The 11,757-nt window shown below is 43.0% G+C and overlaps 1 protein-coding gene across 1 annotated transcript in view; it reads right to left on the bottom strand.

The window, feature by feature from the left end:
- Positions 1–1,511: 1,511 nt before the first annotated feature.
- Positions 1,512–11,757, bottom strand: part of PRTFDC1 (phosphoribosyl transferase domain containing 1) — a 28,625-nt gene continuing 18,379 nt past the window's right edge. Inside the window, exons 5-10 of the mRNA XM_075269861.1 lie at positions 10,281–10,346; positions 9,403–9,420; positions 7,442–7,524; positions 6,816–6,859; positions 4,704–4,780; positions 1,512–1,583 (exon numbers count right to left, since the gene is read on the bottom strand). Of these exons, the coding sequence (XP_075125962.1) occupies positions 1,536–1,583; positions 4,704–4,780; positions 6,816–6,859; positions 7,442–7,524; positions 9,403–9,420; positions 10,281–10,346 (336 nt within the window). The 3' untranslated portion in view covers positions 1,512–1,535. The remainder of the gene's footprint in view (positions 1,584–4,703; positions 4,781–6,815; positions 6,860–7,441; positions 7,525–9,402; positions 9,421–10,280; positions 10,347–11,757) is intronic.

The raw sequence follows: 11,757 nt of genomic DNA, 5'->3' as shown, positions 1-11,757 counted from the left end.
ACTGTTTCCACCATCTAATAGATCTGTCCCTGATATATCCATTGCAGTCTCAGGCCTTACTATAACTCCTAGGCAGCAGGCCCGCTACCTCGGGGTCATGTTTGACGCAGACCTTTCCTTCACCCCTCATATTGAATCACTCGCACGTTCATGTCACCTCCACCTCAAAAACATCTCCAGAATACGCCCTTTCCTCACCAGAGATACACTAAAGACGCTTATTGTCTCTCTGATTCATTCTCGCCTTGACTACTGTAACTCCTTACTAATCGGTCTTCCCCTCACTAAACTCTCCCCTCTACAATCTATTCTGAATGCAGCGGCCAGGCTCATCTACCAGGCTAGACGCTACAGCGATGCCTCTGGTCTGTGCCAGTCGCTACATTGGCTGCCTATTCATTATAGAATACAATATAAAGTTATCCCCCTCCTCCACAAGGCTCTCCATAATGCCGCACCTCCCTACATTTCTTCCCTCATCTCTGTCTACCGCCCAACCCGTGTTCTCCGCTCACTCAATGACCTAACACTTACATCCTCTATTATCAGAACCTCCCACGCTCATATACAAGACTTCTCCCGAGCTGCACCACTTCTCTGGAATGCTCTACCCCGGACAATCAGATTAACTCCCAATTTCTACAGCTTCAAGCGCAAACTAAAGACGGATCTTATCAGACAGGCCGATCACAATGTCTAACGTAAACCCTTCCGTACCGTCATCAGAATCCCCAAAATCTAACCTTCCTCTGTCCCCTCTCCCACATTTCCCCACATGATATGATGCCATTTCAGGATAACTTTATATGTCCTAGCACTATCCACATGTTACAGGACACGACTGTTGACGGCTCATAAAGTTTTATGTTTGTGTAATGACAGTCACCTCTATTACAGAAGTGTCTGAACACTGTATAAGCAATGCCGCCCCTCTACCTCATAGATTGTAAGCTCTTGCGAGCAGGACCCTCAGTCCCATTGTGTGAACTTACTTTCTTTGTAATGTATCTTTCTATCTGTATTTGAACCCTACAAATTGTACAGCGCTGCGGAATATGTTGGCGCTATATAAATAAACTTCATTATTATTATTATTATTATTAATAAACCCATAATTTTTGGAAAATTTGTTATGAAAACCATAAGTCCACTGTGTGGACGGGCTATTGTAGGACATTATTCTTAAAGGGGTTGTCCAGTAATTGTACAAACTCCGGAGGTGTCTGGGGCAACTGACAGCCAAAAGTCACTAGAGGGCGCCAGTCTTTGCCAGTTATCTGTAAACTGTTGACCCCAAATTGGTCTAATGGATAGATATGCACTAATCCTATACAATGTGATGTAACGCACAATAACAGGTTGTTAAAAATGACACTTTTCTTTAATAATCATATTTCGTTGAAATACTGTGAAACGTGAACATGGAGCTGTATAAAAAGTGCCCCGCCACCAGTTATGACAACGTCTTTCCCGGCCGTTCAGGGAGTTTGTTTTTTCATCCTTCGAAAATCTTGACTATTGGAGACGGCCGGTTGTCACACCTTGTATTTTTCTTTGCCTTTCTCGTTGATGACACATATATGCTGCAAAACACACAATACAAAATCATTCTAGATGGCTTTATTTATTACACAGCAATGCATTGAGCCGGGGTCCTATGATGTCATGTGAACACTGACGCCCAACGACAGGACTCAAAAGGCCTCTTTCCGAACTACTTGTCATTCATGGTTGGTCTATGAAGGCTGTCATCTTGGACAACATGACGATTGATCTTGACCGTCATCTGGTAGTGTATGCTAGACTTCCATTGATGGATTCAGATCATTTGGTATGAACAGTATTTCAACTACAATGACCCAAAAGAAACTGCATGGCAGATATGTGCCATTGGTTGGCTATATCATGCATGTTCAGGTCACAAAAAGGCATCCATCGTTGCCAGATAATGGTCCAGATCAGGCTTTTTGACTGTCCAACATCTCTAGTTTATGGCCACCATGAGGATGTCCAAACACTTTGGTTGCCGCAAGTGAGAACTTCTCTCCACGATGGCCAATGATAGCATGATTCTGGAGGTCAATCTGATGGTCCTAAAGGAGTTTTTGAGCCAGGTAAGGAGGATCGGCCATCAATATTAGATTGGTGGGCCTGATTCTAGACACCTCAATATTGTTCATTGCGTCTATGAATTGAGAAGGTGTTTGCCAAGTGTGAGTACTAAAGCTTCAGCACTTCAGAAGACCCCACCTATAAGGAGGACCATCACTTTCACCTGGTTTCCATTGGTGGTGTCGGTCTTGCTCACTAGAATACCAGAGTATCCTCTAATACAATAATGGTGCAGCAGAAAACACCAACATTTTAAGGGTACTATGGTCTATTTCCTAGGAGTTGATGAATTATTTTATACGGTGGGCCGAAGGAACCTCAGTCCAACACTGTCCATTAGCCATTGTGGGTGAGTGGAGCTCCAGAAGCATACAATAGCTGGAGTGTGTGGCCTCAGCCTTATAATCCCCAAAAATACTCTGCAATTTGCAGAGTCATAATTAGATGTCTTGGGTTTGAGTTTTAGATATCTGCATTTATGGGGGTGGGGAAGTTTTTTAGATTTTTTTATGGGATGATTTGGTATTTTATTGAGTTCAATCATTTAGGAGACTTTGGTTTAGAAGTAGAAAGAACCTAGAATTGCAAAATTATGCAAGATAATGGAGATTGTAGTAGAGGAAGAATAGAATGCGAGTGGATTGAAATGAATAAGAACAATATCACATAGGGAAGACGCTATATGTGTTTTCTAGTATATGGTAAATGGCTGCCATTTAGTAAATATCTAGATAATAGAAGAACCTTTGCACATCCCGGACCCTACCGCAGAGCAGTGCAGAAATGTCACGGACTCCCAGATGCTCTTGCTGTGTATTTATAGCCTACAATCCCCGTGTAATAATTGGCTTATACAGAAATAAATGTGTTCTGTACACAGCAAAATTAAACACAACACCTCGTGGAGATTCTAAATCACCTTCTTACAGTCCTAATCCTCCCACTTGTGCTCGGTTTCCAAGGTAATCCGTCTTCACTCAGTCTTAATTAGCAGAATCATCATCTCTTACCAAACGACCTCGGTTCATTAGGATATCCATAAGACATGCACTGCGCTAGTGTCTAGTGCCCCCCTGAACTGGCCCTGAACCCCTGACCTTCCTACTGGGAGTTCAGCCCAATTATTGTGATGCTGCTGAGCAGGATTAGACCGCGTTCAGTCCATTGTACTGTCCTTAGGATCCAAGTCATCAATGAACCCTTTCACCACCCTGGACCACTACTGTTATTATCTCAGGGTACCCCTTCATTACTCTGGACCGGTGGTTCTCAACACGGGGTATGCCACACTGTCTTGTCTGGAAATCGCTGCTCTGGTAGTGGCAGATTTGGTGAGGGCTCAGGTTCCGGCTACTGAGAAGCTAATGCCACCCAAACTATCCACCGTCTTCTAATCTTGAGGAACAGTGGCTACCAAGATGTCGGCTCAGGGCTAAGGTGGATCTCCTCTACAAGAGCAGGTGGTCTGTGCTGGATAGACAAATAGCTCCTGATCTATGACCTGATTACACTAGGTACACACTAGCAGGGTGGTCTCCGTTGTTCGGGTCCGCCAGCTTACACACAGAGACTGGTGGACCCCATTGACTATAGTGGGGTCCGTTGGATGTCCGCCGTTTCAAAACTGAAAGTGGTGGAGAAAAAATTCCTCCGTGCAGGACATTTCTCTCCGCCAATTTTTGTGACGGAGTCTCCAGCAGAAACTTGGGTCCAGATGTGAACCAAGGCTTAGTGAAAAGCTGGTTGGTAGTGAAAAGACCCTCAGGACTTGTAGTGTGCGTCTGACATAGCTGCCCTCCAAAAGCATTTACTTAGCGCTAGTTTTTCGTTCCCTCTTGAGATCGAGAGCAGGTCATATGACGGACACCACAATGGCCGTTGGGGACACTTGGTTGAAACTTTTTTCACAAGGGGAAACTTGGCTTGAAAAGGTTGAAAAACACTGCCTTAGTGAACCCCTTCATCACCCTAGATCACCGTGTGCCGATACCATTTATCCTTTCACTCCCCAGGACTACTAGAATTATTGCCATTAACCCCTTACTGACCTAGACCTAGACCACCCAGGGTATACCATTAACTAGTGTCAAACTGGCCCATCAGAATACCAATATAGTATCCTCCAGGGGGTGCAGGCTATAACACAATATTGGTCCAGCAGAAGACACTACATTTGGAAGAGTGCTATAGTCTATTTCCAAGGCTTTAGTGAAGGCCCAAGGATCCTCAGTCCAACACTTCAACACCAGAGTGTAGACCACCAGCATTATGGCTCTCATTATGGCCTAGATCAGGGCTATGGCTATTAGTCCCTTACTAGACTGCCAGGGTTATTTCCATTAACCTCTTTATTACCCTAGACCACCAGTTTTTTTTTTTTTTTTTTTGCTATTAGCCCATTTACTACCATTAAAGAAACCATTCAGGACTTATAGGAAACTTGGGGCAGTGAGGTGTGTGAAACCTACCCCCGGTCTCGGGCCCCATTCCTTACTGAACATTTCGATGCTAAATGCTTCATCTTTAGATTATAATATTTTATCCACTTTGAGGATTTCTTCCTGAAATCAACGACTGTGACGCTTACTTACATGAAGGTCTCGGAAGTGTTCATTGTAGTCCAGGGCATAACCAACCACAAATATATTGGGAATCTCAAATCCAATGTCTAGAGAAAAAAAAAAAAAGAAAAATTCTGGAGTTTGTCAAGTTAACAAAGTAAATTTCTTAAGTGTGTTGGGTGAGGAGTTCAAAGGCACCACCGTAGTGCATCTAATGCCCAATTTTTTACAACGCCCCCCTCCTGGTCAAATAGAGGAACACTTTACAGCATCTGAATTCAGTAAATTTGGCACATCATTCATCTCCATTCAAAGAATACACTGTCACCCTATATTCTCTATACTGGAAAATTGCCCAAAAGGTGGCGCTCTCCTCGCATCCTAGTTACCGGGGACTGTATTAATATTTTTAACAGTAATTTCTTTGCTGAATAAGTTAGAGCGCAGAAAACTGTCCATTGACTTTCATAGAACAGTGCCCCCTAGTGGTCATCTTATACCATGCAGTCAGTTTGCATGGAATTAACCACTTAATGTCAGGGACATTTTTGACTTTAGAAGGAATTTTCAGTTCAGTTCATCTCATTTTTCCAGAAGTAATAATTTAATATTATTATTATTATTATTATTATTTATTATTAATTATTATTATCATTTTTGTTTTGTCAAAGCCGTGAATGTGTTACCAAACCCGTAGACATTTCTAGGATCAAAATTGATAGGTAGCCGCTTTATATGTAATATCTGGCTTTTCCAGTATCATAGCTACCCATTTAGGAAGAAGTAGACTTGATATTTCTGTGTCTATGCAAATTTATAATTAAAAACTGTAGAAAGCTTGGCGACGACATTTGTGAGGTGTGGCGGCCATATTGGTCATCTACAAGCAGGACTTTTCTCTCTGACGATTTTCGGCGGAAAACTGATAAACCCCATTATAGTTTGTGGGGTCTGTGGGTTTCTGTGGGTAATCGCTTTTAAGCGGATAGGGTTTCTGTTCTTTGGGGTCCCTAAGTAGAAACGCAAATACTAGCGTGATCCTAGCGTCAGTTACAAAAATAAAGTGAATAGCGAAAATAGAAATGTAAATCCCATCAGTATTTGGTGTGACCTTTGCCTTCCATCAGTTCTTCTCGGTACTCGCAGACAGAACTTGGCAGAGCTCGGCAGGGAGGTTGTCCCCGCCGCCATCTTGGATCTAAGCACAGATCTTCTGTGGATGTAGGCTTGCTCCAATCCGGCTGTCTCTTCATGTCACCCCAGACAGACTGGATGATGATGAGATCAGGGCTATATCTGGGGGGCCATATCATCGGTTGAGTTTCTGGCCTCCCATTGATAACTACTATTCTCATCCTCCGATTGCAGCAATGGGATTTAGATTTCTCTTTTCTCCATTCACTTCATTTTGTCAATTCTCAATAACAAACTATTAACCCTTCTATTTCTGAAAGCATTCTTACTTTGCGACATCTTTTCTTTCACATCCGTCTAAAATTTTTGCACGGTGCTGTAATTACTAAATTACTGAACTTTTTCAGCACTATCTTCTATATGGTGGGCAGACCCCTAAACATCTCTGAATATGTAATGTCCTAACGTAGACTTCAAAGCTTCATTATAATGGGGAATATGAATATACTCTGTCTCATACTCTTCCTGTACAAATATTTTTTTATTTTCTTCCTGAGCCGCTCATAGATTGTATGAAATGCTGATATCAGCAATACACAGCTCTGCCCTGAGGGCACATTGAAGGAATGGAGTAAGTTGGTCCCTGTGTTTGCATACTAGGCCGGGACCGTGGCTAATGTGTGCGACTGGGGCCTGGGGGAGAATTTACGTATTGTTGGGACTATGAGACACAGAGAATTTTAGTACTTTTATAAGCCATGATATCGGGCCTCTAGTCAGAATGACCTAAGTCACATAGTTGGGTGTATTTGTGGCATCTTTGGTGCCCCATTGTTGGCTCGCCATTTTGATGAGGTAAGAGGCCCCGGACAAAAGATTGCATTGGGGCCCACAAGACTTTAGTTACGCTACTAGTCAGTACAGTAGCTTACAGCCCTGGGTACTACAATGCAGCCATACTGTGCCCCATAGAGTACTGCAAAAAAGGAAATAGTAAAAATATCTTACAGTCCGGTCTGTACTTATTATTTGCCGATCGTTTCACCAACAAGCTGTAATAAGACAAAAATAAGAATCATTGAAGACTTGTCGTACCAAGCCAAACATATCCTTTCATATGACGTACAGTATCCATAGGGTCAACGGTTGGCAGCCATAATTATATCTGGCTTCTGGTAACCCCACCTTGGCATCTACATAAGTCAATACACCCTCAATAGTGACCTGGACGGGACAGATTTACACTCTAGACCAGGGGTCCTCAAACTTTTTAAACAGTGGGCCGGAGGCAGAGCAGGTCGCACAGACATCGGGAGCGGAGCCCTCCAATAGGTAAAGTGAAGTGCGCTCCATGGCCTGGCCCGAGCTCCCCAGGAGCTTCATTATAAATGCACGCCTACTGGCGTTGTCGGCGGGGCCAGACAGAAGTGCTTGGCGGGCTGCATGTGGCCCGCGGGCCGCAGTTTGAGGACCCCTGCTCTAGACTGAAGGATTGTCTTTTTTTTTTTTTAAATTATACCTGGAACTACAAATCTGTTCTACATATAGAGATTGGTATCTTCAAAGAACTGGTCTTGACTGTATATATGATGTATGGTATATGATCCAGTCAGGAACGTGATACAAGCACTGACCTTGCGACTTTCACCATGTTTGGATTGTACTTCTCCAAGTGACTTAGCAGAGCCTCCATTGTTCTTCCAGTTCCTATAACGTCCTGCAAATCATAAAGACATTTGGTAAATGTATAGATATAAGAGTGAACACTGCTTCATGTCTATATCTGGAGAAACACCGGGGAAAGACCAATGGGCGGCCAAAAGGACATATCAAGCTGTGTTAGCCAATACCACCAACCCATCGACCATCTCTGGTAACAATGTCACTAGTTACAGTGTTGGCCAAAAGTATTGGCACCCCTGCAATTCTGTCAGATAATACTCTTTTTCTTCCAGAAAATGATTGCAATCACAAATTCTTTGGTATTATTATCTTCATTTAATTTGTCTTCAATGGAAAACCACAAAAAAATTGTCAAAAAGCCAAATTGGATATAATTCCACACCAAACATAAAAAAGGGGGTGGACAAAAGTATTGGCACTCTTTGAAAAATCATGTGATGCTTCTCCAATTTGTGTAATTAACAGCACCTATTACTTACCTGAGGCACCTAACAGGTGGTGGCAATAACTAAATCACACTTGCAGCCAGTTGAAATGGATTAAAGTTGACTCAACCTCTGTCCTATGTCCTTGTGTGTACCACATTGAGCATCAGTGAAACACACGATATTCAGCTCGAGAGTAATCTTGGCCGTGTGGGTATAGCTTTATAGACAATATCAGACTTGGTTTTGTTTGGTCTCACCATAGGGACCATATTCAGACTCCTAGTCCTTGAACGTGTTGGGAATTCGGAGGTGGATGCCCCCAGGTTATCGTGGCCTCTTTTGCCTTCCCATAATCCGTATGAGCCTGAACAGTAAAGACAACGACGAGGACATCCAAGCAATTTCAGATTCTTACATAATTTTGGCAAATTTCATAAAACATTAAAATCCAATAACCGGCCTCTTCCTCGAACACATATTAGACTTGACTTGAGTGTCGACAAAGAATTTCAACATCGTAATTTAACGTGGACTTGGAGCGGCTTCACATGTCAGCCAGCGAGTGCAGAGATCTCCGTAATGATGTCAGATCCAATTATTCTTTATAGGCCAATAAATATGACTGGAGCAAGTAATGAGAGAAATCCTTGTGATGTGGGAATTGGCCTAATGTGGTGTTTATGCTCAGTGTGAATAGTCCTAAAAGCCGTAAAATAACATAGAAGCGTACGAGGAGATTCCTATATATTCATCCATGAACACATAGTCAGCCCTAGACCGGACGTCCACTATTCTATTTTTAGACATAATCGAAATGGGACCAAAATTCAGAGCTGAATAACTTCTTCCTATATCCTTGAATGGGTCTGGGGTCAATTTTTCTGATCCAGAGTTCCTAGCATAGATGCAGAGCAAAATGATAAAATTCTACCTACCTGCAGCCACCACCAGGGGGAGCACAGGAGCTTATTACAAACATTTAAAGGCGTTTTCACGGATACTGGTAACTTATCCTTAATATAGGTCATCAATATCAGAGCAATGGGGATTAAACACCCAGCACCCCCAAAGATCAGCTGTTTGAAGGGATTGCAGAGCTCAGGACCTATCTTCGTTGATTTGAAGAGGAATCTGCGGTAGAATCTCGAATGGAGACTCCAGTGCAGGTGTGAGCCCAGCCTTAGGATCCGTTCCCATGATGTAACACTGCGTTGATTCTGACACGTAAACTCGTGTCAGAGTCAGCGCTGCAAATCAGAATCCCATTGTTTTCAATGTGTTACGCATGCTAAATGGAACCCATTGAAGTCAATGGGATTCTGTTTTGCAGCGCTGACTCTGACATGAGTTTACGTGTCAGAATGAACGCCACGCTACATTGTGGGAACGGACCCTTAGTATACCACTTCATCAGCCAGGTACATTGATTCTGCAATAAAAGCAAAGATCTAGAAACAATAATAAAAGTAAGTAAATTTACTTACCTCTACAATCAGAACATTCTAGAAAAAAAAGAAGGAAGAAAGATTTGCATGTTTAGGGTATTCTAGTACACAGGCATTGTTAGAAAGGGGTTTTCTGGAATTACATTAAAAAAATGATCTGTCTATTTCCATTAACAGCGCCCATTTTGTCTATAGGCGGTGCAATACTATATATTTCTGGAGTATCGTTCCTTCTATCTCTGTATTGTGCCGTTCCTCTGTTATTCCTCTTGAATATTTTTGATTAAATCAATAAGTGGATGTTACCATTCCCCTTGTCGGAGGGATGTTCCTATGTTCCTTAGTGGGCATCAACAGAGGACCACCCCTTTAAGGAAGAGTCACATGTTTGATAGGAGTTGCACTGATGCTGTCAGAAAAACAGGTTTGCAGTGGCTGAATACAGTTTATAACAACTTGAAACGGGACTTAAAGGGAACCTGTCACGTGAAAAATGTAGTCCAATCTGTGGGCAGCATGTTATAGAGCAGGAGGAGCTGAGCGGATTGATATATAGGTTTGTAGGAAAAGATTCGGTATAACCTGTCATTTAGCCCTTGAATTCTCTGCTCTATTTTGAGAAGTTCACAACATAAAAAGAACAGAGATAATTGACAGGTTCTACTGAATCTTTTCCTACAAACCTATATATCAATCTGCTCAGCTCCTCCTGCTCTATAACATGCCGCCTATAGGTTAAGCAGAATTTTCCACGTGACAGGTTCCCTTTAAGGGCTTACTTTTTGATGTGCATTTACATCCCATCCGGTCAGGGTCGGTAGGATACAGCGGATGAATAGGCTTTAGTAGTATACAGGGAAGGTGCAGCTGTTTCAGTGGAGTCACTTTATATTAAGGTGAAATGCGGCACTAAATACCTTTCCCGTCAGTTTCGACAGGTCCTCCCCTCCGATTATCTGCAGGTCTTCGGTAGACTTGTCATTCTGAATAAAACAAGATGGGGGAATTAGCCGGTAAGTGCAGGCGCACTCCTCCGTGACTCACATTACATCTATTAGTCACTAAGGTTTCCAAAGCATTACACCTACAAATGGAAAAACGGAAAATCTGCAACTCGCAGAAGCAAAACGATATTGGCAAGCTCAGAGAGATGAATAGAACATGATGGCACTGGAGTAAATATACAGGGGATGGGATACTAAAATAAACCGTTCCAATGAACAGGAGAATTTTTTTGGAAACCTGGAAGAGGTTTCACCACTTGAAAGTCTTCTTGATAGATCCCAAAACTGTTGATTTACCATTGTGATCTGATATGTTGGATATAGAAGGAGTGAATGGCTGATATAATACATTGAGCCTACAGCTTAAAACTGAAGTCCCCCATTGCGAAAACGCAACATTTTATGGCCCCTGCCAAGTGAATGGGATTATCCCATCCACACATTGCAGAAAAAAATCTGCAGGGCAAAAGTGTTTTCAAAAAATTCCTCTAAGGAAGGTGGGTAGACATAACAGTTATACTCACCTCTCCTGAGCTCTCTTTGGGCCCCTTCCAGCCTCTTGAATGCCCCAGGGGATCACTGACTTTATGATGACTTGGCAGACTTCAACTGTACCTTGGGGCATCAGCTGTCTTCCGAAGCCAATGATGTCATTTAGGACATAAGAAGAGAACAGAGGCCAGCACCGGATGCCACCACAGAACCCAGGAGAGGTGAGTATAACTGTTATGTTTATGCACTTTTAAGTTTATGGACTTCTGATCATTATACTCTGGCGTCTGAAGAGACCCCAGAGTATAATAGCGGTTTGTAAATGGCAAACCCCCAAAATTTCAGACTCATCTAAAGTTGGGTCCAGTGGTGTAACTAGGAATGGCGGGGCCCCGTGGCGAACTTTTGACATGGGGCCCCCCTCCCCGACCGACACCGATACTGAAGTCCTCGACCGACCCCCTCCTATTATCCCCCATAGTGGCCCCTGCACACAGTATTATCCGCCATAGTGGCCCCTGCACACAGTATTATCCCCCATAGTGGCCCCTGCACACAGTATTATAGCTCATAGTGGACACCCATAAACAATTATTATACTCTGGGGTCTTTTCAGAGACCCGGGGGAATAAAAACATAAAAAACTACTGTTACTTACCTGTCCCCGGCTCCTACGCTGTCTTCTCCGCTGCCTTCTGCGCTGCTGTCCTTGTTCAATGACGTCGGACGTAACATGACCCGGGACGAAGGCCGGGTTCATGTGACGTTAGAGACGTCAGGAGGGAGGCCTGGCAGGATCGTGGAGAGGTAAGTAACATGTTTTTTATGTTTCTTACCTCTTACGGTCCGCCAATCATTATACTCAGGGGTCCGAAAAGACCCCCGAGTATAATGATAG

This window comes from Leptodactylus fuscus, chromosome 4, assembly GCF_031893055.1.
Source record: "Leptodactylus fuscus isolate aLepFus1 chromosome 4, aLepFus1.hap2, whole genome shotgun sequence".
In the NCBI taxonomy this organism is placed as follows: domain Eukaryota; kingdom Metazoa; phylum Chordata; class Amphibia; order Anura; family Leptodactylidae; genus Leptodactylus; species Leptodactylus fuscus.
The sequence above is the reverse complement of the archived record's forward strand: the minus strand, read 5'-3'. Positions and strand labels throughout refer to the sequence as shown.